This window comes from Salmo salar, unplaced genomic scaffold (genome assembly GCF_905237065.1).
Source record: "Salmo salar unplaced genomic scaffold, Ssal_v3.1, whole genome shotgun sequence".
Lineage (NCBI taxonomy): Eukaryota > Metazoa > Chordata > Actinopteri > Salmoniformes > Salmonidae > Salmo > Salmo salar.
In genome coordinates, this window is record NW_025549166.1 from 7,501 (window position 1) to 33,317 (window position 25,817).

General features: G+C 44.2%; 1 protein-coding gene across 1 annotated transcript in view; it reads left to right on the forward strand.

Moving 5' to 3' along the window:
- The window catches only part of LOC106572966 (RNA-binding protein 10-like), a gene marked incomplete at its 5' end in the record, with an annotated part of 59,836 nt that overhangs the window by 2,367 nt on the left and 31,652 nt on the right, over window positions 1–25,817 (forward strand). The window contains 6 exon segments of the mRNA XM_045713071.1: window positions 2,883–2,956; window positions 5,810–5,896; window positions 5,982–6,042; window positions 6,137–6,313; window positions 11,846–12,006; window positions 16,673–16,770. Of these exon segments, the coding sequence (XP_045569027.1) occupies window positions 2,883–2,956; window positions 5,810–5,896; window positions 5,982–6,042; window positions 6,137–6,313; window positions 11,846–12,006; window positions 16,673–16,770 (658 nt within the window).

The window sequence follows — 25,817 nt, forward strand, 5'->3', positions numbered from 1 at the left end:
TCCTCTCTCTTTTTCTCCTTTTCCTTGCTCTCACTGGCTAACCACTTTTTCTTCTCCATCCCTCCATCCCTCCATCCCTCTCTACTGGGTCTGTGAAAGACAGGGTGTGTGTGTGTTGTGTTGGGAAGCTGTTCTCTGTGTGTAGAGTGAAAGTGTGGATCAACTTGTCAGTTCACTGCTAGCGATAAATATATCCCTGCGCTTCTCTGCCATAGAGGAGCTTGTGTTGAAGTGGGTGTGTTTGTTTTACTCTGCCATAGAGGAGCTTGTGTTGAAGTGGGTGTGTTTGTTTTACTCTGCCCGTAGCGTCACTTTTCTTTGAGATTAGAGACCTTACTCAAAGTGAAGAGTGGTTAGATATCTCTCTCTCTCTCTCTCTCTCTCTCTCTCTCTCTCTCTCTCTCTCTCTCTCTCTCTCTCTCTCTCTCTCTCTCCCAATCCCAAATCAACCCCTATTTTATCTGGGGTATTAGTTGGACATTGGGGCCCTACCATTTCTACCCCAGTGTATCAGCTATAAACATACCATTTATACCCCAGTGTATCAGCTATAAACCTACCATTTATACCCCAGTGTATCAGCTATAAACCTCCCATTTATACCCCAGTGTATCAGCTATAAACCTACCATTTCTACCCCAGTGTATCAGCTATAAACCTCCCATTTATACCCCAGTGTATCAGCTATAAACCTCCCATTTATACCCCAGTGTATCAGCTATAAACCTACCATTTATACCCCAGTGTATCAGCTATAAACCTGCCATTTATACCCCAGTGTATCAGCTATAAATCTACAATTTATACCCCAGTGTATCAGCTATAAACCTACCATTTATACCCCAGTGTATCAGCTATAAACCTACCATTTATACCCCAGTGTATCAGCTATAAACCTCCCATTTATACCCCAGTGTATCAGCTATAAACCTACCATTTATACCCCAGTGTATCAGCTATAAACCTACCATTTATACCCCAGTGTATCAGCTTATAAACCTACCATTTATACCCCAGTGTCTCAGCTATAAACCTACCATTTATACCCCAGTGTATCAGCTATAAACCTACCATTTATACCCCAGTGTCTCAGCTATAAACCTACCATTTGTACCCCAGTGTCTCAGCTATAAACCTACCATTTATACCCCAGTGTATCAGCTATAAACCTACCATTTATACCCCAGTGTATCAGCTATAAACCTACCATTTATACCCCAGTGTATCAGCTATAAACCTACCATTTATACCCCAGTGTATCAGCTATAAACCTACCATTTATACCCCAGTGTATCAGCTATAAACCTACCATTTATACCCCAGTGTATCAGCTATAAACCTCCCATTTATACCCCAGTGTATCAGCTATAAACCTACCATTTATACCCCAGTGTATCAGCTATAAACCTACCATTTATACCCCAGTGTATCAGCTATAAACCTACCATTTATACCCCAGTGTATCAGCTATAAACCTCCCATTTATACCCCAGTGTATCAGCTATAAACCTACCATTTATACCCCAGTGTATCAGCTATAAACCTACCATTTATACCCCAGTGTATCAGCTATAAACCTACCATTTATACCCCAGTGTATCAGCTATAAACCTACCATTTATACCCCAGTGTATCAGCTATAAACCTACCATTTATACCCCAGTGTATCAGCTATAAACCTACCATTTATACCCCAGTGTATCAGCTATAAACCTACCATTTATACCCCAGTGTATCATCTATAAACATACCATTTATACCCCAGTGTTCCAGCTATAAACCTACCATTGATACACTGGGGTATCAGCTATAAACCTACCATTTATACCCCAGTGTATCAGCTATAAACCTACCATTTATACCCCAGTGTATCAGCTATAAACCTACCATTTCTACCCCAGTGTGTCAGCTATAAACCTACCATTTGTACCCCAGTGTATCAGCTATAAACCTACCATTTATACCCCAGTGTATCAGCTATAAACCTACCATTTATACCCCAGTGTATCAGCTATAAACCTACCATTTCTACCCCAGTGTATCAGCTATAAACCTACCATTTGTACCCCAGTGTATCAGCTATAAACCTACCATTTATACCCCAGTGTATCAGCTATAAACCTACCATTTATACCCCAGTGTATCAGCTATAAACCTACCATTTCTACCCCAGTGTATCAGCTATAAATCTACCATTTCTACCCCAGTGTATCAGCTATAAATCTACCATTTCTACCCCAGTGTATCAGCTATAAACCTACCATTTATACCCCAGTGTATCAGCTATAAACCTACCATTTATACCCCAGTGTCTCAGCTATAAACCTACCATTTATACCCCAGTGTATCAGCTATAAACCTACCATTTATACCCCAGTGTATCAGCTATAAACCTACCATTTATACCCCAGTGTATCAGCTATAAACCGACCATTTATACCCCAGTGTTCCAGCTATAAACCTCCCATTTATACCCCAGTGTATCAGCTATAAACCTACCATTTATACCCCAGTGTATCAGCTATAAACCTACCATTTCTACCCCAGTGTATCAGCTATAAACCTACCATTTATACCCCAGTGTATCAGCTATAAACCTACCATTTATACCCCAGTGTATCAGCTATAAACCGACCATTTATACCCCAGTGTATCAGCTATAAACCTACCATTTATACCCCAGTGTATCAGCTATAAACCTACCATTTCTACCCCAGTGTATATCCCCTGTAAGGGTCCATTTGGGATCGAGCACCCTGTTCTCTTTGTCTCTCTGTCTCTTTATAAAGCACTAACCCCCCCTTCACTGCGTTGATGTTATGTTATGTTGTTGTTGTTATTGTTGGGTTGCCATGGCGCTGGCTGGTTGGCGTGGTGACCAGGTCAGAGCCGTGGATTCGCCTTCGTGGAGTTTAATCACATACAGGAGGCCTGCCGCTGGATGGAGACCAATCAGGTCACTCTACACACACACACACACACACACACACACACACACACACACACACACACAAATACACACACACATACATAATCCTGAACATGACACACACACCTGTGTTTTCTGATGCTGATGTGTGTTGGTGTAACTGTATTGACACACCATCGGACTCCCCCAGCCACTCTCTCTCTCTCTCTCTCGCTCTCGCTCTCTCTCTCTCTCTCTCACTCTCTCTCTGTCTCTCACTCTCTCTCTGTCTCTCTGTCTGTCTCTCTCTCTCTGTCTCTCTCTCTGTCACTCTCTCTCTGTCTCTCTCTGTCTCTCTCTCTGTCTCTCTCTACCTCTCTGTCTCTCTGTTCTCTCTCTCTCTCTCTCCCTTTTTTTTATCTTTCAACAGAGGACTTCAACTCACCTCTTTCTCTTCCTCCCTCCCTCCGTCCCCAAATCCCCTCTTTCTGACACTCTTTTATCCAGTGAGTCCAGTCGTTAGGGGGTGGAGGGTTGGGTGTTTGGTGAGGGGTCAGGAGGGGTAGAGGAGGGTGTAGGGAGGGAGGGACGGGGGAGGGGTGGAGGAAGGGAGGGAGGGGTGGAGGAAGGGAGTGAGGGAGGGGTGGAGGGAGGGAGGGTTGGGTGTCTATTCCCTTCTGTGGGATAGGTTCCTGTAACTGCATGACGCCAGTGTTCTTAAATGACACCATTGTTGTTAAATGACACCATTGTTGTTGAATGAAACATGTAACGTAATGACACCATTGTTGTTAAATGACACCATTGTTGTTACATGACACCATTGTTGTTAAATGACACCATTGTTGTTAAATGAAACATGTAACTTAATGACACCATTGTTGTTACATGACACCATTGTTGTTGAATGAAACATGTAACTTAATGACACCATTGTTGAATGAAACATGTAACTTAATGACACCATTGTTGTTAAATGAAACATGTAACTTAATGACACCATTGTTGTTAAATGACACCATTGTTGTTAAATGAAACATGTAACTTAATGACACCATTGTTGTTAAATGAAACATGTAACTTAATGACACCATTGTTGTTAAATGACACCATTGTTGTTAAATGAAACATGTAACTTAATGACACCATTGTTGTTAAATGACACCATTGTTGTTAAATTTAAGTGGGACTACAGTATCACATGACCTAATCAAATGACGTAGGTGGGAGATATATTTTAGCCACAGACCGTCCCACTCGTGCACGCCTCACCATTGCTGCGTTGTGAAATATACCGTATGAATATGGAATGGTAAATACTCTGTTTTTATACTGGCTGCGTTGCCAGGTTGGGGGGTTCAGGTTGGCTAACACTGTGACCAGGGTTCCCCTTAAGGGGGGGGGTTGACAAAACACAACACTCTCTCTCTCCACACACACACACACACACACACACACACACACACACACATATAAACGGCTAACAGGGTGGCCGATGGAACACACACATACAGCTCTCCGTCCGTCCCAATTTCCCTTCAGCTGAAGGTTGCATTTCTCTCTTGTCCTCAATTTTTCTCTCTCTTCCCTCTCTTCTCACCTCTCTTTCCCTCTCTTCTCACCTCTCTTTCCCTCTCTTCTCACCTCTCTTTCCCTCTCTTCTCACCTCTCTTTCCCTCTCTTCTCACCTCTCCCTCTTCTCACCTCTCTTTCCCTCTCTTCTCACCTCTCTTTCCCTCTCTTCTCACCTCTCCCTCTCTTCTCACCTCTCCCTCCCTTTCTTCTCACCTCTCCCTCCCTTTCTTCTCACCTCTCTTTCCCTCTCTTCTCACCTCTCTTCTCACCTCTCTTTCCCTCTCTTCTCACCTCTCTTTCCCTCTCTTCTCTTCTCACCTCTCCCTCTCTTCTCACCTCTCTTTCCCTCTCTTCTCACCTCTCTTTCCCTCTCTTCTCACCTCTCTTTCCCTCTCTTCTCACCTCTCTTCTCACCTCTCTTTCCCTCTCTTCTCACCTCTCTTTCCCTCTCTTCTCTTCTCACCTCTCCCTCTCTTCTCACCTGTCTTTCCCTCTCTTCTCACCTGTCTTTCCCTCTCTTCTCACCTCTTTCCCTCTCTTCTCACCTCTCTTTCCCTCTCTTCTCACCTCTCTTCTCACCGCTCTTTCCCTCTCTTCTCACCTCTCTTTCCCTCTCTTCTCTTCTCACCTCTCCCTCTCTTCTCACATCTCTTTCCCTCTCTTCTCACCTCTCTTTCCCTCTCTTCTCACCTCTCTTTCCCTCTCTTCTCACCTCTCTTCTCACCTCTCTTTCCCTCTCTTCTCACCTGTCTTTCCCTCTCTTCTCACCTCTTCCCCTCTCTTCTCACCTCTCCCTCTCTTCTCACCTCTTTCCCTCTCTTCTCACCTCTCTTTCCCACTCTTCTCTCTTTCACTTTGTTTCCCACTCTCTCTCAATTCAATTCAATGGGCTTTATTGGCATGGGAAACATCTCTCACTCATTCTGCCCTCTTGTGAGTGGGCTCCTCTCTCTCTAGAATGTGACCCACTTATCTATGATAATCATTCTTTGTTTCTCTCTTTCTCTTTGTCTCTCCCTCTCTCTCTCTCTGCCTGTCTCTCTCTCTCCCTATCTCTCTCTCTCTCTCTCTCTGCCTATCTCTCCCTCCCTCTCTCTCTCTCTGCCTGTCTCTCTCTCTCCCTCTCTCTCTCTCTCTCTGCCTATCTCTCCCTCCCTCTCTCTCTCTCTCTGCCTGTCTCTCTCTCTCCCTCTCCCTCTCTCTCTCTCTCCCTCTCTCTCTCTCTCTCTGCCTGTCTCTCTCTCTCCCTCTCTCACTCTCTCTCTGCCTATCTCTCTCTCTCCCTCTCTCTCTCTCTCTGCCTGTCTCTCTCTCTCTCTCTTTCAGAGGGTTCTGTCTATCCTAGGCCAGAGGGTGTCTATGCACTACAGTGACCCTAAACCGCGCGCCAATGAGGACTGGCTCTGTAACAAGGTACAACAGCTAACAACCTCGCTGTGTGTGTGTGTGTTCTCATCTCGTTCTCCTTTCTCACTGCTCTCTGTTGCTGTTCTAACAGTGTGGGGTTCAGAACTTCAAGAGGAGAGAGAAGTGCTTTAAATGTGGTGTTCCCAAATCAGGTAAACATGTGATACGGTGAAGCTAAACCCTACGATAAACATAGACAGATGTGTTTTCCACTGGGATATCCGACCGTGTGTTTGTTACCTTTAGAGGCAGAGCTGAAACTGCCCCAGCTGAGGGAGTTACCTCTGGGTGTGCATCAGAAGGATGGCTTACTGCCCCTCCCTGCCCTCTACCAGCCAGCTGCTACCAACTCTACTGCCGTCACCACTCCCAGGGCCGGGGCTGGGGGAGCTGACACCCAGCAGGCTGAGGTGGCCAACGACAGTAAGTCTCTCTCTCTCTCTCTCTCTCTCTCTCTCTCTCTCTCTCTCTCTCTCTCTCTCTCTCTCTCTCTCTCTCTCTCTCTCTCTCTCTCGCTCTCTGTTTCTCTCTCTCTCCCTCTCTCTCTCACTCTCTCTCTCTCTCCTCTCTCCCCTCTCTCTCTCTCTCTGTTTTGCTCTCTCTCTCACTCTCTCTCTCCTCTCTCTCTCCTCTCTCCCCTCTCTCTCTGTCTCTCTCTCTCTCTCTCTCTCTCTCTCTCTCTCTCTCTCTCTCTCTCTCTCTCTCTCTCTCTCTCTCTCTCTCTCTCTCTCTCTCTCTCTCTCTCTCTCTCTCTCTCTCTCTCGCTCTCTGTTTCTCTCTCTCTCTCTCTCTCTCTCTCTCTCTCTCTCTCCTCTCTCCCCTCTCTCTCTCTCTCTGTTTCTCTCTCTCTCTGTTTCGCTCTCTCTCTCACTCTCTCTCTCCTCTCTCTCTCCTCTCTCCCCTCTCTCTCTGTCTCTCTCTCTCTCGTCAATTTAAATGATCTCTCTCTCTCTCTGTCTCTCTCTCTCTCTCTCTCTCGTCAATTTAAATTTAAGGGGCTTTATTGGCATGGGAAACATATGTTTACATTGCCAAAGCAAGTGAAATAGATAAACAATAACAAATTTACAGTAAATATTACACTCACAAAAATTCCAAAATAATAAAGACATTTCAAATGCCATATTATGTGTACAGTTAAAGTAGGAAGTTTACATACACTTAGGTTGGAGTCATTAAAACTCGTTTTTCAACCACTCCACAAATTTCTTGTTATCAAACTATAGTTTTGGCAAGTCGGTTAGGACATCTACTTTGTGCATGACACAAGTCATTTTTCCAACAATTGTTTACAGACAGATTATTTCACTTATAATTCACTGTATCACAATTCCTGTGGGTCAGAAGTTTACATACACTAAGTTGACTGTGCCTTTAAACCGCTTGGAAAATTCCAGAAAATGATGTCATGGCTTTAGAAGCTTCTGATAGGCTAATTGATATCATTTGAGTCAATTGGAGGTGTACCTGTGGATGTATTTCAAGGCCTACCTTCAAACTCAGTGCCTCTTTGTGGACTACAGGAAAAGGAGGACCGAGCACGCCCCCATTCTCATCGACAGGGCTGTAGTGGAGCAGGTTGAGAGCTTCAAGTTCCTTGGTGTCCACATCACCAACAAACTAACATGGTCCAAACACACCAAGACAGTCGTGAAGAGGGCACGACAAAGCCTATTCCCCCTTCAGGAGACTGAAAAGATTTGGCATGGGTCCTGAGATCCTCAAAAGGTTCTACAGCTGCACCATCGAGAGCTTCCTGACTGGTTGCATCACTGCCTGGTATGGCAACTGCTCGGCCTCCGACCGCAAGGCACTACAGAGGGTAGTGCGAACGGCCCAGTACATCACTGGGGCTAAGCTTCCTGCCATCCAGGACCTCTATACCAGGCGGTGTCAGAGGAAGGCCCTAAAAATTGTCAAAGACTCCAGCCACCCCAGTCATAGACTGTTCTCTACTACTGCATGGCAAGCGGTACCGGAGCACCAAGTCTAGGACCAAAAGGATTCTCAACAGTTTTTACCCCCAAGACATAAGACTCCTGAACAGGTAATCAAATGGCTACCTGGACTATTTACATTGTGTGTGTCCCCCCCCACTTTTTACGCTGCTGCTACTCTCTGTTCATCATATATGCATAGTCACTTTAACCATATCTACATGTACATACTACCTCAATCAGCCTGACTAACCGGTGTCTGTATGTAGCCTCTCTACTGTATATAGCCTCTCTACTGTATATAGCCTCTCTACTGAATATAGCCTCTCTACTGTATATAGCCTCTCTACTGTATATAGCCTCTCTACTGTATATAGCCTCTCTACTGTATATAGCCTCTCTACTGTATATAGCCTCTCTACTGTATATAGCCTCTCTACTGAATATAGCCTCTCTACTGAATATAGCCTCTCTATTGTATATAGCCTCTCTACTGTATATAGCCTCTCTACTGTATATAACCTCTCTACTGTATATAACCTCTCTACTGTATATAGCCTCTCTACTGTATATAGCCTCTCTACTGTATATAGCCTCTCTACTGTATATAACCTCTCTACTGTATATAACCTCTCTACTGTATATAGCCTCTCTACTGTATATAGCCTCTCTACTGTATATAGCCTCTCTACTGTATATAGCCTCTCTACTGTATATAACCTCTCTACTGTATATAGCCTCTCTACTGTATATAGCCTCTCTACTGTATATAGCCTCTCTACTGTATATAGCCTGTCTTTCTACTGTTGTTTTATTTCTTTACCTATTGTTCACCTAATACCTTTTTTGCACTATTGGTTAGAGCCTGTAAGTAATCATTTCACTGTAAGGTCTACTACACCTGTTGTATTCAGCATTTCACTGTGAGGTCTACTACACCTGTTGTATTCAGCATTTCACTGTGAGGTCTACTACACCTGTTGTATTCAGCATTTCACTGTGAGGTCTACTACACCTGTTGTATTCGGCGCACGTGACAAATAAACTTTGATTTGATCTTTGCTTGACATCATGGGAAAATCAAAAGAAATCAGCCAAGACCTCAGAAAATAAATTGTGGACCTCGACAAGTCTGGTTCATCCTTGGGAGCAATTTCCAAACGCCTGAAGGTACCACGTTCATCTGTACAAACAATAGTACGCAAGTATAAACACCATGGGACCACACAGCCGTCATACCGCTCAGGAAGGAGACGCGTTCTGTCTCCTAGAGATTAACGTACTTTGGTGTGAAAAGCGCAAATCAATCCCAGAACAACAGCAAAGGACCTTGTGAAGATGCTGGAGGAAACAGGTACAAAAGTATCTATATCCACAGTAAAACGAGTCCTATATAACCTGAAAGGCCGCTCAGCAAGGAAGAAGCCACTGCTCCAAAACCGCCATAAAAAAGCCAGACTACGGTTTGCAACTGCACATGGAGACAAAGATCGTACTTTTTGGAGAAATGTCCTCTGGTCTGATGAAACAAAAATAGAACTGTTTGGCAATGATGACCTCGGGCCCAGAAACTAGAATATGCATATTATTAGTAGATTTGGATAGAAAACACTCTGAAGTTTGTAAAACTGTTTAAATGATGTCTGTGAGTATAACAGAACTCATATGGCAGGCAAAAACCTGAGAAAAATCCAACCAGGAAGTTGAAAATCTGAGGCTGTAGTTTTTTTAATTAATTCCCTTTCCAAACTACAGTGACTTAGGGGTCATTTTGCACTTCCTAAGGCTTCCACTAGATGTCAACAGTCTTTAGAAAGTTGTTTGAGGCTTCTATGGTGAATTTTGAGGGAATAACAGCCGGTTCAAGCAGTGGACTGTCTGACGTCATGTAGTTACTTCATGCGCGTTCACGCATGGCTAGCATTTGTTATTTTTCTTCTGTAATGAATACGCTATTGTCCGGTTGGAATATTATCGATTATTTATGTTAAAAACACCCTAAGGATTGATTGTAAACATCGTTTGACATGGCTTTTCTTGTTTTTCTTTCACTGTAAAGCCTTTTTGAAATCGGACAATGTGGTTGCATTAAGGAGAAGTGTATCTTTAAAATGGTGTAAAATAGTCGTATGTTTGAGAAATTTGAATTATGAGGTTTTGAATTTGCCGCCTTGCTATTTCACTGGCTATTGGGAGTGTGTCCCGCAGGTGGGACGGTCACGTCCCACATACCCAAGAGAGGTTAACTGTCATACACAGAGCCTTCAGAAAGTATTCACACCCCTTGTCTTTTTACACATTTTGTTTTATTTTAGCCTGAATTTAAAATGGGTGAAATGTAGATGTTTTTGTCTCTGGTCTACACACAATATTCCATAATGTCAAAGTGGAATTATGTTTTTAGATTAATTTATTTTTACAAATTAATAAAAAATAAAAAAAAGCTGACATGTTTTGAGTCAATAAGTATTCAACCCCTTTGTTATGGCAAGCCTACCTTGGCCTAAAGTTCAGGCGTAAAACTTTGCTTAACCATTCATGTAATAAGTTGCGTGGACTCTGTGTGCAATAACAGTGTTTATTAACATGATTTTTTAATGACCACCTCATCTCTGTACCCCACACATACAATTATCTGGAAGTTCCCTCAGTTGATCAGTGAATTTCAAACACAGATTCAACCACAAAAACCAGGGAGGTTTTCCAATGTCTCGCAAAGAAGGGCACCTATTGGTAGATGGGTAAAAATCTGACATTGAATATCCCTTTGAGGATGGTGAAGTTATTAATTACACTTTGGATAGTGTATCAAAACACCCAGTCACTACAAAGATACAGGCGTCCTTCCTAACTCAGTTGCCGGAGAGGAAGGAAACCGCTCTGGGATTTCACCATGAGGCCAATGGTGACTTTAAAACAGTTACAGAGTTTAATGGCTGTGATAGGAGAGAACTGAGGATGGATCAACAACTTTGTAGTTACTCCACAATACTAACCTAAATGACAGAGTGAAAAGAAGGAAGCCTCTCCAGAATAACAAATATTCCAAAACATGCATCCTGTTCGCAATAAGGCACTAAAGTAATACTGCAAAAAATTATGTAAAGCAATTAATTTTTTCTCCTGAATAAAAAGTTGTATGTTTAGGGCAAATCCAATACAACACATCGCTGAGTACCACTCTCCATATTTTCAAGCATAGTGGTGGCTGCATCATGTTATGGGTATGCTTGTAATCGTTAAAGACTGGGGAGTTTTTCAGGATAAAAAAAAGGAATGGAGCTAAGCTAAAAATCCTAGAGGAAAACCTGGTTCAGTCTGCTTTCCACCAGACACTGGGAGATGAATTCACCTTTCAGCAGGACAATAACCTAAAACACAAGGCCCAATCTACACTGGAGTTGCTAACCAAGAAGTCAGTAAATGTTCCTGAGTGACCAAGTTACAGTTTTCACATAAATCCATTTGAAAATCTATGGCAAGACCTGAAAATGTTTGTCTAGCAATGATCAACAACCAATTTAACAGAGCTTTAACAATTTTAAAAGGAATAATGTTGTGCAAATGTTGCACAATCCAGGTGTGGAAAGCTCTTAAAGACTTACCCAGAAAGACTCACGGCTATAATCGCTGTCAAAGGTGCTTCTACAAAGTATTGACTCAGGGGTGTGAATACTTATGTAAATTAGATATTTCTGAATTTCATTTTTCAATAAATTTGCTCAAATTTCTAAAAACATGTTTTCACTTTGTCATTATTGTGTGTAGATTGGGTGAGACTTTTTTATTGTTTTAATCCATTTGGAATGTAGGCTTTAACACGACAAAATGTGGAATAAAGTCGAGGGATGTGAATACTGTCTGAAGGCGCTGTACCTGTCTCTTTCCTTTACCTTCTCTCCCCCTCGCTCTCAACCAATCTCTCCAGACTCCGTCCTGTTTGCTGCGCTGTCTCCTAATGTTCTCTCTCTCTCTACCTCCCCCCCCCCATCCCGCCCTTCATCTCTCTTCTCTCCAGCTCTGATCCTGAGGAACCTGGGTCCCCATACCTCCCTGGAGTCCATCCTGTCTACTCTGGCTCCCTTCGCTACTCTGTCGCCTTCTAATGTTCGACTGATCAAAGACAAACAGACACAACTCAACCGTGGCTTCGCTTTCCTACAGCTGTCTACTATAGTGGTGAGGAGATACCTACAGCTGTCTACTATAGTGGTGAGGAGATACCTGCTGTAGTGGTGAGGAGATACCTACTGTAGTGGTGAGGAGATACCTACAGCTGTGGTGAGGAGATACCTACAGCTGTCTACTATAGTGGTGAGGAGATACCCACTGTAGTGGTGGGGAGATACCTACAGCTGTGGTGAGGAGATACCTACAGCTGTCTACTATAGTGGTGAGGAGATACCCGCTGTAGTGGTGAGGAGATACCCGCTGTAGTGGTGAGGAGATACCTACAGATGTCTACTATAGTGGTGAGGAGATACCTACAGCTGTAGTGGTGAGGAGATACCTACTGTAGTGGTGAGGAGATACCTACAGCTGTCTACTATAGTGGTGAGGAGATACCTACAGCTGTCTACTATAGTGGTGGGGAGATACCTACTGTAGTGGTGAGGAGATACCCACTGTAGTGGTGGGGAGATACCTACAGCTGTGGTGAGGAGATACCTACAGCTGTCTACTATAGTGGTGAGGAGATACCCGCTGTAGTGGTGAGGAGATACCCGCTGTAGTGGTGAGGAGATACCCACTGTAGTGGTGGGGAGATACCTACAGCTGTGGTGAGGAGATACCTACAGATGTCTACTATAGTGGTGAGGAGATACCTACAGCTGTAGTGGTGAGGAGATACCTACTGTAGTGGTGAGGAGATACCTACAGCTGTCTACTATAGTGGTGAGGAGATACCTACAGCTGTCTACTATAGTGGTGGGGAGATACCTACTGTAGTGGTGGGGAGATACCTACTGTAGTGGTGAGGAGATACCTACAGCTGTCTACTGTAGTGCTGGGGAGATACCTACTGTAGTGGTGAGGAGATACCTACAGCTGTCTACTGTAGTGGTGAGGAGATACCTACTGTAGTGGTGAGGAGATACCTACAGATGTCTACTATAGTGGTGAGGAGATACCTACTGTAGTGGTGAGGAGATACCTACTGCAGTGGTGAGGAGATACCTACAGCTGTCTACTATAGTGGTGAGGAGATACCTACAGCTGTAGTGGTGAGGAGATACCTACAGCTGTAGTGGTGAGGAGATACCTACTATAGTGGTGAGGAGATACCTACAGCTGTCTACTATAGTGGTGAGGAGATACCTACAGCTGTAGTGGTGAGGAGATACCTACAGATGTCTACTATAGTGGTGAGGAGATACCTACTGTAGTGGTGAGGAGATACCTACTGTAGTGGTGAGGAGATACCTACTATAGTGGTGAGGAGATACCTGCAGTTGTCTACTGTAGTGGTTAGCAGATACCTACAGCTGTCTACTATAGTGGTGAGGAGATACCTACTGTAGTGGTGAATAGATACCTACAGCTGTCTACTGTAGTGGTGAGGAGATACCTACAGTTGTCTACTATAGTGGTGAGGAGATACCTACAGCTGTCTACTGTAGTGGTGAGGAGATACCTACAGCTGTCTACTATAGTGGTGAGGAGATACCTGCTGTAGTGGTGAGGAGATACCTACAGCTGTGGTGAGGAGATACCTACAGCTGTCTACTGTAGTGGTGAGGAGATACCCACTGTAGTGGTGAGGAGATACCTACAGCTGTCTACTATAGTGGTGAGGAGATACCCACTGTAGTGGTGGGGACATACCTACAGCTGTGGTGAGGAGATACCTACAGCTGTCTACTATAGTGGTGAGGAGATACCCGCTGTAGTGGTGAGGAGATACCCGCTGTAGTGGTGAGGAGATACCTACAGATGTCTACTATAGTGGTGAGGAGATACCTACAGCTGTAGTGGTGAGGAGATACCTACTGTAGTGGTGAGGAGATACCTACAGCTGTCTACTATAGTGGTGAGGAGATACCTACAGCTGTCTACTATAGTGGTGGGGAGATACCTACTGTAGTGGTGAGGAGATACCCACTGTAGTGGTGGGGAGATACCTACAGCTGTGGTGAGGAGATACCTACAGCTGTCTACTATAGTGGTGAGGAGATACCCGCTGTAGTGGTGAGGAGATACCCGCTGTAGTGGTGAGGAGATACCCACTGTAGTGGTGAGGAGATACCTACTGTAGTGGTGAGGAGATACCTACAGCTGTCTACTGTAGTGCTGGGGAGATACCTACTGTAGTGGTGAGGAGATACCTACTGTAGTGGTGAGGAGATACCTACAGCTGTCTACTGTAGTGGTGAGGAGATACCTACTGTAGTGGTGAGGAGATACCTACTGTAGTGGTGAGGAGATACCTACAGATGTCTACTATAGTGGTGAGGAGATACCTACTGTAGTGGTGAGGAGATACCTACTGCAGTGGTGAGGAGATACCTACAGCTGTCTACTATAGTGGTGAGGAGATACCTACAGCTGTAGTGGTGAGGAGATACCTACAGATGTCTACTATAGTGGTGAGGAGATACCTACTGTAGTGGTGAGGAGATACCTACTATAGTGGTGAGGAGATACCTACAGCTGTCTACTGTAGTGGTGAGGAGATACCTGCAGTTGTCTACTGTAGTGGTGAGGAGATACCTACAGCTGTCTACTATAGTGGTGAGGAGATACCTGCAGTTGTCTACTGTAGTGGTGAGGAGATACCTACAGCTGTCTACTATAGTGGTGAGGAGATACCTACTGTAGTGGTGAATAGATACCTACAGCTGTCTACTGTAGTGGTGAGGAGATACCTACAGCTGTAGTGGTGAGGAGATACCTACAGCTGTAGTGGTGAGGAGATACCTACAGCTGTCTACTGTAGTGGTGAGGAGATACCTACAGTTGTCTACTATAGTGGTGAGGAGATACCTACAGCTGTCTACTGTAGTGGTGAGGAGATACCTACAGCTGTAGTGGTGAGGAGATACCTGCAGTTGTCTACTATAGTGGTGAGGAGATACCCGCTGTAGTGGTGAGGAGATACCCGCTGTAGTGGTGAGGAGATACCCACTGTAGTGGTGAGGAGATACCTACAGATGTCTACTATAGTGGTGAGGAGATACCTACAGCTGTAGTGGTGAGGAGATACCTACTGTAGTGGTGAGGAGATACCTACAGCTGTCTACTATAGTGGTGAGGAGATACCTACAGCTGTCTACTATAGTGGTGGGGAGATACCTACTGTAGTGGTGAGGAGATACCCACTGTAGTGGTGGGGAGATACCTACAGCTGTGGTGAGGAGATACCTACAGCTGTCTACTATAGTGGTGAGGAGATACCCGCTGTAGTGGTGAGGAGATACCCGCTGTAGTGGTGAGGAGATACCCACTGTAGTGGTGAGGAGATACCTACTGTAGTGGTGAGGAGATACCTACAGCTGTCTACTGTAGTGCTGGGGAGATACCTACTGTAGTGGTGAGGAGATACCTACTGTAGTGGTGAGGAGATACCTACAGCTGTCTACTGTAGTGGTGAGGAGATACCTACTGTAGTGGTGAGGAGATACCTACTGTAGTGGTGAGGAGATACCTACAGATGTCTACTATAGTGGTGAGGAGATACCTACTGTAGTGGTGAGGAGATACCTACTGCAGTGGTGAGGAGATACCTACAGCTGTCTACTATAGTGGTGAGGAGATACCTACAGCTGTAGTGGTGAGGAGATACCTACAGATGTCTACTATAGTGGTGAGGAGATACCTACTGTAGTGGTGAGGAGATACCTACTATAGTGGTGAGGAGATACCTACAGCTGTCTACTGTAGTGGTGAGGAGATACCTGCAGTTGTCTACTGTAGTGGTGAGGAGATACCTACAGCTGTAGTGGTGAGGAGATACCTACAGATGTCTACTATAGTGGTGAGGAGATACCTACTGTAGTGGTGAGGAGATACCTACTATAGTGGTGAGGAGATACCTACAGCTGTCTACTGTAGTGGTGAGGAGATACCTGCAGTTGTCTACTGTAGTGGTGAGGAGATACCTACAGCTGTCTACTATAGTGGTGAGGAGATACCTGCAGTTGTCTACTGTAATGGTGAGGAGATACCTACAGCTGTCTACTATAGTGGTGAGGAGATACCTACTGTAGTGGTGAATAGATACCTACAGCTGTCTACTGTAGTGGTGAGGAGATACCTACAGCTGTAGTGGTGAGGAGATACCTACAGCTGTCTACTGTAGTGGTGAGGAGATACCTACAGTTGTCTACTATAGTGGTGAGGAGATACCTACAGCTGTAGTGGTGAGGAGATACCTGCAGTTGTCTACTGTAGTGGTGAGGAGATACCTGCAGTTGTCTACTGTAGTGGTGAGGAGATACCTACAGCTGTCTACTGTAGTGGTGAGGAGATACCTACAGCTGTAGTGGTGAGGAGATACCTACAGCTGTCTACTGTAGTGGTGAGGAGATACCTACAGCTGTAGTGGTGAGGAGATACCTACTATAGTGGTGAGGAGATACCTACAGCTGTCTACTGTAGTGGTGGGGAGATACCTACAGCTGTGGTGAGGAGATACCTACTGTAGTGGTGAGGAGATACCTACAGCTGTCTACTGTAGTGGTGGGGAGATACCTACAGCTGTCTACTGTAGTGGTGAGGAGATACCTACAGCTGTAGTGGTGAGGAGATACCTACAGCTGTAGTGGTGAGGAGATACCTACAGCTGTAGTGGTGAGGAGATACCTGCAGCTGTATTCTCAGAGCTGTGTGTGTGCGGGTGTTGCAGGAAGCATCTCAGCTTCTCCAGATCCTCCAGGCCTTACAGCCAGCTCTCTCTATAGATGGGAAGGCCATCGCTGTGGAGTTCGCCAAGGGATCCAAACGGTACACACACACACACACACACACACACACACACACACACACACACACACACACACACACACACACACACACACACACACACACGTCATGTTCTTCTATCCTCGTGGGGACCTAAAATTAATTTCCATTGAAAGTCCTATTTTCCCGTAACCCTAACTGTAACCCTAAGCTTAAAATAGTCTTTGTCCTCATTGTTCTCCACCATGGATAATTTCCCTTGTTTTATTATCCTTGTGGGGAATTTTAGGATAGAATGACCAACAGATGCATTCAGAAAGTATTCATACACCTTGACACATCCCAGAAAGACAGTATAAAAACATGTTTTTATACATTTTATTGAAAATTAAATACATAAATATCTCATTTACATATACGTTTCCACACCCCTGAGTCAATATTTTGTAGAAGCACTTTTTTGGCGGCGATTACAGCCGTGTGTCTTTCTGGTTAAGTCTATCATGCTGACCAGACCACCTCCTCTCGCGTTATCGTGCGTTATCGTGCGCACGTTGGTTTTGTCTATCGCCACCACAGGTGTTCATGAGACGCAGGTTAGAAATACAAAAACTAACTGTGAACCAACTAGTGTTACGTTCCCCAGCAAGAAAACCAAAAATGGCGCTCAAACAGAAGGGTGAACTGACATAGAATCACTTACCAACAACCAAAACGGAAGGGGTTCTGAAAGACACTCATGGGGGGGGGGTCCACTGAAAGTTCATTAGCAACAACAACTGGGACCTTTAAGACACCCACCATGAACGCCCACTAAATTTGCCCAAGAAGAGACAAAGAAAAAGAGAATCCCACACCAACCATAAAGACAGGAAGCAAACCAAAAAGGCGGAGCAAAAATGAAACCAGGGAAATCTCGATAAAGGATTGTTCGTCTATCAAAACAGCTGGAGCACCTGGGCCAGCCACTCTTAAATATCACCTGGGGCCAGCCACTCTTAAATATCACCTGGGGCCAGCCACTCTTAAATATCACCTGGGGCCAGCCACTCTTAAATATCACCTGGGGCCAGCCACTCTTAAATATCACCTGGGGCAAGCCACTCTTAAATATCACCTGGGGCAAGCCACTCTTAAATATCACCTGGGGCCAGCCACTCTTAAATATCACCTGGGGCCAGCCACTCTTAAATATCACCTGGGGCCAGCCACTCTTAAATATCACCTGGGGCCAGCCACTCTTAAATATCACCTGGGGCCAGCCACTCTTAAATATCACCTGGGGCCAGCCACTCTTAAATATCACCTGGGGCCAGCCACTCTTAAATATCACCTAGGGCCAGCCACTCTTAAATATCACCTGGGGCCAGCCACTCTTAAATATCACCTGGGCCAGCCACTCTTAAATATCACCTGGGGCCAGCCACTCTTAAATATCACCTGGGGCCAGCCACTCTTAAATGTCACCTGGGGCCAGCCACTCTTAAATATCACCTGGGGCCAGCCACTCTTAAATATCACCTGGGGCCAGCCACTCTTAAATATCACCTGGGGCCAGCCACTCTTAAATATCACCTGGGGCCAGCCACTCTTAAATATCACCTGGGGCCAGCCACTCTTAAATATCACCTGGGGCCAGCCACTCTTAAATATCACCTGGGGCCAGCCACTCTTAAATATCACCTGGGGCCAGCCACTCTTAAATATCACCTGGGGCCAGCCACTCTTAAATGTCACCTGGGGCCAGCCACTCTTAAATATCACCTGGGGCCAGCCACTCTTAAATATCACCTGGGGCAAGCCACTCTTAAATATCACCTGGGGCCAGCCACTCTTAAATATCACCTGGGGCCAGCCACTCTTAAATATCACCTGGGGCAAGCCACTCTTAAATATCACCTGGGGCCAGCCACTCTTAAATATCACCTGGGGCCAGCCACTCTTAAATATCACCTGGGGCAAGCCACTCTTAAATATCACCTGGGGCCAGCCACTCTTACTGGCTGTAAACAATGAAATATACAGTAACCATTCAAAAGTTTGGACACACCTACTCATTCAAGGGTTTTTCTTAGTGTTCATTTGTAACCGATTCAGGAAACTAGGCGTATGTCGCAAGTCACGACTTCACATGAGAGCCTTTTAGACAAAAAAATATGTTTTTTTTGGGGGGCAGAAATACCTTCTGGAACATGTGAACTTTCATGTGCCTTAATATCAAACTTGTATGCCGTCTGTAAATACGAATAAATTTGTTAAATTACGAGCCTAGTTGGTTTAGCCACAGGGAAAAAGTCAGCAACCTTCCCGCTAGCAATGATTGGCTGAGATAATAAGTGGGCTAGACATGCCGAGAGATGAGTTTGGATTGGTCTACGGTGTTGCGTCTTGTGTCTATAAAATTAGCTGCTCGTTATGCGTAAATAATCCTTTCTACTGCAGTTTTTTTTTACTAAAGATATAATGTTAGCCATTGAGAACTGCAAATATGTTGTTGCTACTGCTCTCAATAACATTGCTGCCCTGAATTTATCAGGCGCTATCGACAAAAGGTCAGTGGGAAAATGTCGTGATGGACTACTTTCTGCATGACGCTCGTGCCATGCAATGCTGACTCTCTCTCACTCTGAAAATAACACATTTTGAAATCAGTGGAACACAACGGACCGAACAAGCTGTGCAAACTAAACAGAAACGACACAGGATGTCTGATAAAAATGGGTTGCAGTTTTCCGTGAAGCTTTCATCCATGTATACAGGTAAGAGTCTAGCTACAGATTCAGATATTATATGTTTCTAATGTTGTCAGAAAAGTTGTTTTCATTCCAAGTTAAAACTTGCTGTTAGCTAGCCAGCTGGAGTTCGATGGCTGGCTTTCTAACTAACATTGAATAACTAACGTTATTTAGTTTGCTATGACAATCGGTTTGTATTGCTAGTAACGTTACTCTATGGATTGGGATTATAGTTCATTTTTTAGCTAGCTAACGTTTAGCTAGCTAAACAAAAGACCCAAAGTTAAAGCTTGCTTAAAAAAAAAAAGATAAAGCTTCCTGTTAGCTAGCCAACGTTAGCTGAGGTTAGGTGGCTGGCTTGCTAGCTAACATTAACTAATGTGTGTGTAACGTTTGTGATTTTGTTTTCTCAGAATGACATTTCGCATTGCTAGTTATGGCTTAATGTTAGCTAGCTAACATTGAACTTATTGGTTAACTTTAGCTAGCTGTGACAATCGGTTTGTATTGCTAGTGAAAGCTTGCTGTTAGCTAGCCAGCTGACATTAGAAGGCTGGCTAGCTAGCTAACATTACCTGTATGAACTGTGTGTAGTGACGTTATCTCAGAATGCCATTTCGCATCTATTGTATAATAATGCAAAAATATTTGTATCTGGAATTTGTCTTTCAGCATCAATCAGCAGAACACTCCTGACTCTAATCCACCAGTCGTCAAAAAGAGAGCTGGCCCAAGCAAGCAAAGGCAGCAGCCCAGTCATCTTCATGCACCATTTCTTCACCAACTACGGAGTTGTGGAAACACGTGTGGACCTGAATTGTGATAACTGCAGTGGCCAAAACAAGAACAAGTTTGTGCTCTGGTATTGTGCCTGGTGGACCATGCACAAGCTCCACTACAGTCTGGACCTTCACTTCCTGATCACAGGCCACTCCAAGTTTGCCCCCTGACTGGTGCTTCGTCCTCATCAAGCAGTGCTTCAGAAAGACCAGAGTGAACACTTTTGTCTGAGATTGCTGGTGTTGTGAAGGACAGCACTGTAACAGGGGTCCACATCCCACAGCTGGTTGGACTGGAGGATGGTACGGTGCTGGTGGAAAGCTATGGCTGGCAACAACACCTGACTCCGTACTTCAGGCCGCTGCCACAGATCAAGCAGTACCAGCACTTCAGGTAAAAAAAAATAATATTTTCATTGTATGAGGTTATTCCTCTTATCTAAACTTGGGAGGTGAATTGATGTTATGCAGGGTTGTAATGTCTTGTCTATTTTATTTGTTATTTCCTGTTTTACAGTTTCGATGCTCTGGAGCCTGGTGTTGTCGCCAAGGAGAGTTCGGACTGTCGGGACCAGGTTTCAGCTGCTGAGCAACGCTGACATCCTTCCTCCTATAGACGGTCTGCCTGTACAAGCACCACCTGGACTGGACACAGCGAGACAAACTATATTTTTGAGAAGATCAGGGAGTTTGTGACGAGTCATCAGCACTATCTGCAGATGAACTTGGTACCTTCAGACGTTTGGAAATTGCTTCAAAGGATGAACCAGATTTGTGGAGGTCTACAAATTTTGTTTCTGAGGTCTTGGCTGATTTCTTTTGATTTTCCCATGATGTCAAGCAAAGAGGCACTGAGTTTGAAGGTAGACCTTGAAATACAATTGTTGGAAAAATTACTTGTGTCATGCACAAAGTAGATGTCCTAACCAACTTGCAAAAACGACATTTTGTTAACAAGAAATTTGTGGAGTGGTTGTATACAGTTGAAGTTGGAAGTTTACATACACTAAGTTGACTGTGCCCTTAAACAGCTTGGAAAATTCCAGAAAATTATGTCATGGCTTTAGAAGCTTCTTCATTGACCTCATCCCGTCAGTAGAGGATGCCTGGTTATTCTTTAAAAGTGCCTTCCTCACCATCTTAAATAAGCCCCATTAAGGACTTTGTTGTCCTTAAGCCATTTTGCCACAACTCTGGAAGTATGCTTGGGGTCATTGTCCATTTGGAAGACCGATTTGCGACCAAGCTTTAACTTCCTGACTGATGTCTTGAGATGTTGCTTCAATATATCCGCATAATTTTCCGTCCTCATGATGCCATCTATTTTGTGAAGTGCACCAGTCCCTCCTGCAGCAAAGCACCCCCACAACATGATGCTGCCACCCCCGCGCTTCACGGATGGGATGGTGTTCTTCGGCTTGCAACCCTCCCCCTTTTTCCTCCAAACATAACAATGGTCATTATGGCCAAACAGTTCTATTTTTGTTTCATCAGACCAGAGGACATTTCTCCAAAAAGTACGATCTTTTTCCCCATGTGCAGTTGAAAACCGTAGTCTGGCTTTTTTATGGCGGTTTTGGAGCAGTGGCTTCTTCCTTGCTGAGTGGCCTTTCAGGTTATGTCAATATTGGACTCGTTTTACTGTGGATATAGATACTTTTGTACCTGTTTCCTCCAGCATCTTCACAAGGTCCTTTGCTTTTGTTCTGGGATTAATTAGCACTTTTCGCACCAAAGTGCGTTCATCTCTAGGAGACAGAACATGTCTCCTTCCTGAGCAGTATGACGGCTGCGTGGTCCCATGGTGTTTATACTTGCGTACTATTGTTTGTACAGATGAACGTGGTACCTTCAGGTGTTTGGAAATTGCTCCCAATGGTGAACCAGACTTGTGGAGGTCTACAATTGTTTTTCTGAGGTCTTGGCTGATTTATTTTGATTTCTCCATGATGTCAAGCAAAGAGGCACTACGTTTGAAGGTAGGCATTGAAATACATCCACAGGTACACCTCCAATTAACTCAAATTATGTCAATTAGCCAATCAGAAGCTTCTAAAGCCATGACATCATTCTCTGGAATTTTCCAAGCTGTTTAAAGGCACAGTCAACTTAGTGTATGTAAACTTCTGACCCAATGGAATTGTGATACAGTGAATTATAAGTGAAATAATCTGTCTGTAAATAATTGTTGGAAAAATGACTTGTGTCATGCACAAAGTAGATGTCCTAACTGACTTGCCAAAACTATAGTTTGTTAACAAGAAATTTGTGGAGTGGTTGAAAAACAAGTTTTAATGATTCCAACATAAGTGTATGTAAACTTCCGACTTCAACTGTCTACCCAAAACGTTTGACCCAAGTTAAACAATTTAAAGGCAATGCTACCAAATACTAATTGAGTGTATGTAAACTTCTGACCCACTGGGAATGTGATGAAAGAAATAAAAGCTGAAATAAATCATTCTCTCTACTATTATTCTGACATTTCACATTTTTAAAATAAAGTTGTGATCCTAACTGACCTAAGACAGGGAATTTTTACTAGGATTAAAAGTCAGGAATTGTGAAAAAGTGAGTTTAAATGTATTTGGCTAAGGCGTATGTAAACTTCGACTTCAACTGTAAATTATCAAGCATTTCACACATATTATCCAGATACTGACTGTTAGCACTTAGTGGTCTATAGCAGCTTCCCACCAGAATGGGCTTTAGGTGAGGCAGATGAACCTGTAGCCATATTACTTCAACAGTATTTAACATGAGATCCTCTCTAATCTTTACAGGAATGTGATTCTGAATATAAAAGAGCAACGCCTCCACCATTGGCATTTCTGTATTTTCTGTAAATGTTATAACCATGTATTGCTACCACTGTATAATCAAAGGTAATGTTAATGTGGGCTATTTTTTTTTTTTACACTTTTCTGGGATACTTGATAGTTTTTATTGCTTTACTGGGAAGGTTAGCAGAAGTAGACATGCTCATGTTATTTATATTGGAGCTGATAGTGCAGGGTGAGCTGCACACAGTGCAATTCCTACTAGGGTACACTGCCTCAGTGGTAACAGCATAAATCTGGTTCATAGACACATGATTACTGCATACAATAGCTGTAGGATCAACAGTGGCATACAGAGGCAGTTAGAGGGACTACATTTGGTTGCTTATATTGTGTCTAACAACACCCCTGCGATATTGTACATTTTGCTGCAGCACTACAACAACTTCAGTAATACAATGGTAGGGATTATCTGAGCTGGACTTGGATTATTGATAAGTCATCGTCTCAACGGAGCCTTGAAGTGCATAGACAGACAGAGTCCAGGAGCCAAGAGGATTCGGATGGACTCCGTCATTCCTGTAGAGCATCTTCTGTTTCCAGAAGGTGTCAAAGTTATCTATAAAAGTTATTCCAACAGAACTACTGTAATATTTTAGCCAGGTGTGTAATGCCAGTAGCCTGTTGAATCTTTCCCACCCGTGGTCCAACGATGGTACCGGACCTGAAATTATAGTCCGCTTTTTGGAGTCATTCAGTACTAGAATCATTTTTTTTTTTTAAATCTATTTTCGGGAAGTTCTGAGCTAGCTCTCCTAATGTGGTTTGACCCCACATGGACTACGACAGCGGTCGTAGAACGATCGGAAGCAGCCTTGTAATGTCCTGTACTCGTGCTCCAGGATAGCACAGAGTTATTGCCCCAGGAAACATTACATTTACATTTTAGTCATTTAGCAGACGCTCTTATCCAGAGCGACTTACAGTAGTGAATGCATACATTTCATACCATACATTTTTTTTCCTTTTTTTTTTTTTTTTCCCTGTGCTGGTCCCCCGTGGGAATCAAACCCACAACCCTGGCGTTGCAAACACCATGCTCTACCAACTGAGCCACAGGGAAGGCAAGAAACATGATGTTTCTTGCCATAGAACTGCCGATGACAACAGCTGGTGCAATGACTGAGGAGATCCAGGTGTTCTTTCACCTCGAGCGGTTTCGCAAACCCCTCGAAAGACCAAAGGGTGGTGGGGCCCGATGGACCCGAGCCAGCTGTAGTATTCATTGTGGATGATGAATGGGCCAGGGTCCTAGACAACCTCACGGTCTAATGAGGGGGAGAGCGCTGAAGATCTGAACCCGAGGTAGAAGCCACCGGAGAGGGAGACAGAACAGAGGACGAAGGCGCAGGTACCTCCGGATCTGATCTGTTTCTAGTCTGTGTCCGGTACAGGTTTAACATCTCCAAGGAGGCCCCCGTTGTCAGAGGATCTCTGTCAAAGTAACCCACATAAACTTCATCAAACTCCTCTGGACATTTCTCAGCAAAAACAATGGGGGAGAGGGAAACATATTTACTCTGTTCCACAACCAGCTGCTTCCTAGGTATCGGAGTGTCAATTGTAGGAACCTCTCTTCCTTCAGCGGTCCTACAAACTAACTCACCTTTGTGATTTTCAATGGAGAGGTCAACTCAGGATGGGTTAGCGAAATCAGAATCACACAAATGTCTCGAAACGATCGACTATGGTCGACCCTAACTCTGCATGTCTATGGGGTGTCCTCTACCACCCGTAGGACTCTAACCCTAACTCTGCATGTCTATGGGATGTCCTCTACCACCCGTAGGAGTCTAACCCTAACTCTGCATGTCTATGGGGTGTCCTCTACCACCCGTAGGACTCTAACCCTAACTCTGCAGGTCTATGGGATGTCCTCTACCACCCGTAGGACTCTAACCCTAACTCTGCATGTCTATGGGATGTCCTCTACCACCCGTAGGACTCTAACCCTAACTCTGCATGTCTATGGGGTGTCCTCTACCACCCGTAGGACTCTAACCCTAACTCTGCATGTCTATGGGGTGTCCTCTACCACCCGTAGGACTCTAACCCTAACTCTGCATGTCTATGGGATGTCCTCTACCACCCGTAGGACTCTAACCCTAACTCTGCATGTCTATGGGATGTCCTCTACCACCCGTAGGACTCTAACCCTAACTCTGCATGTCTATGGGATGTCCTCTACCACCCGTAGGACTCTAACCCTAACTCTGCATGTCTATGGGATGTCCTCTACCACCCGTAGGACTCTAACCCTAACCCTAACTCTGCATGTCTATGGGATGTCCTCTACCACCCGTAGGACTCTTCATCCTCCTCCATCAAAACAGTATAGACTAACTCTACAGTATAGCAGTATAGACTAACTCTACAATATAGACTAACTCTACAATATAGACTAACTCTACAGTATAGACTAACTCTACAGTATAGACTAACTCTACAGTATAGCAGTATAGACTAACTCTACAATATAGACTAACTCTACAGTATAGACTAACTCTACAGTATAGACTAACTCTACAGTATAGACTAACTCTACAGTATAGACTAACTCTGCAGTATAGACTAACTCTACAGTATAGACTAACTCTACAGTATAGACTAACTCTGCAGTATAGACTAACTCTACAGTATAGACTAACTCTACAGTATAGACTAACTCTACAGTATAGCAGTATAGACTAACTCTACAATATAGACTAACTCTACAGTATAGACTAACTCTACAG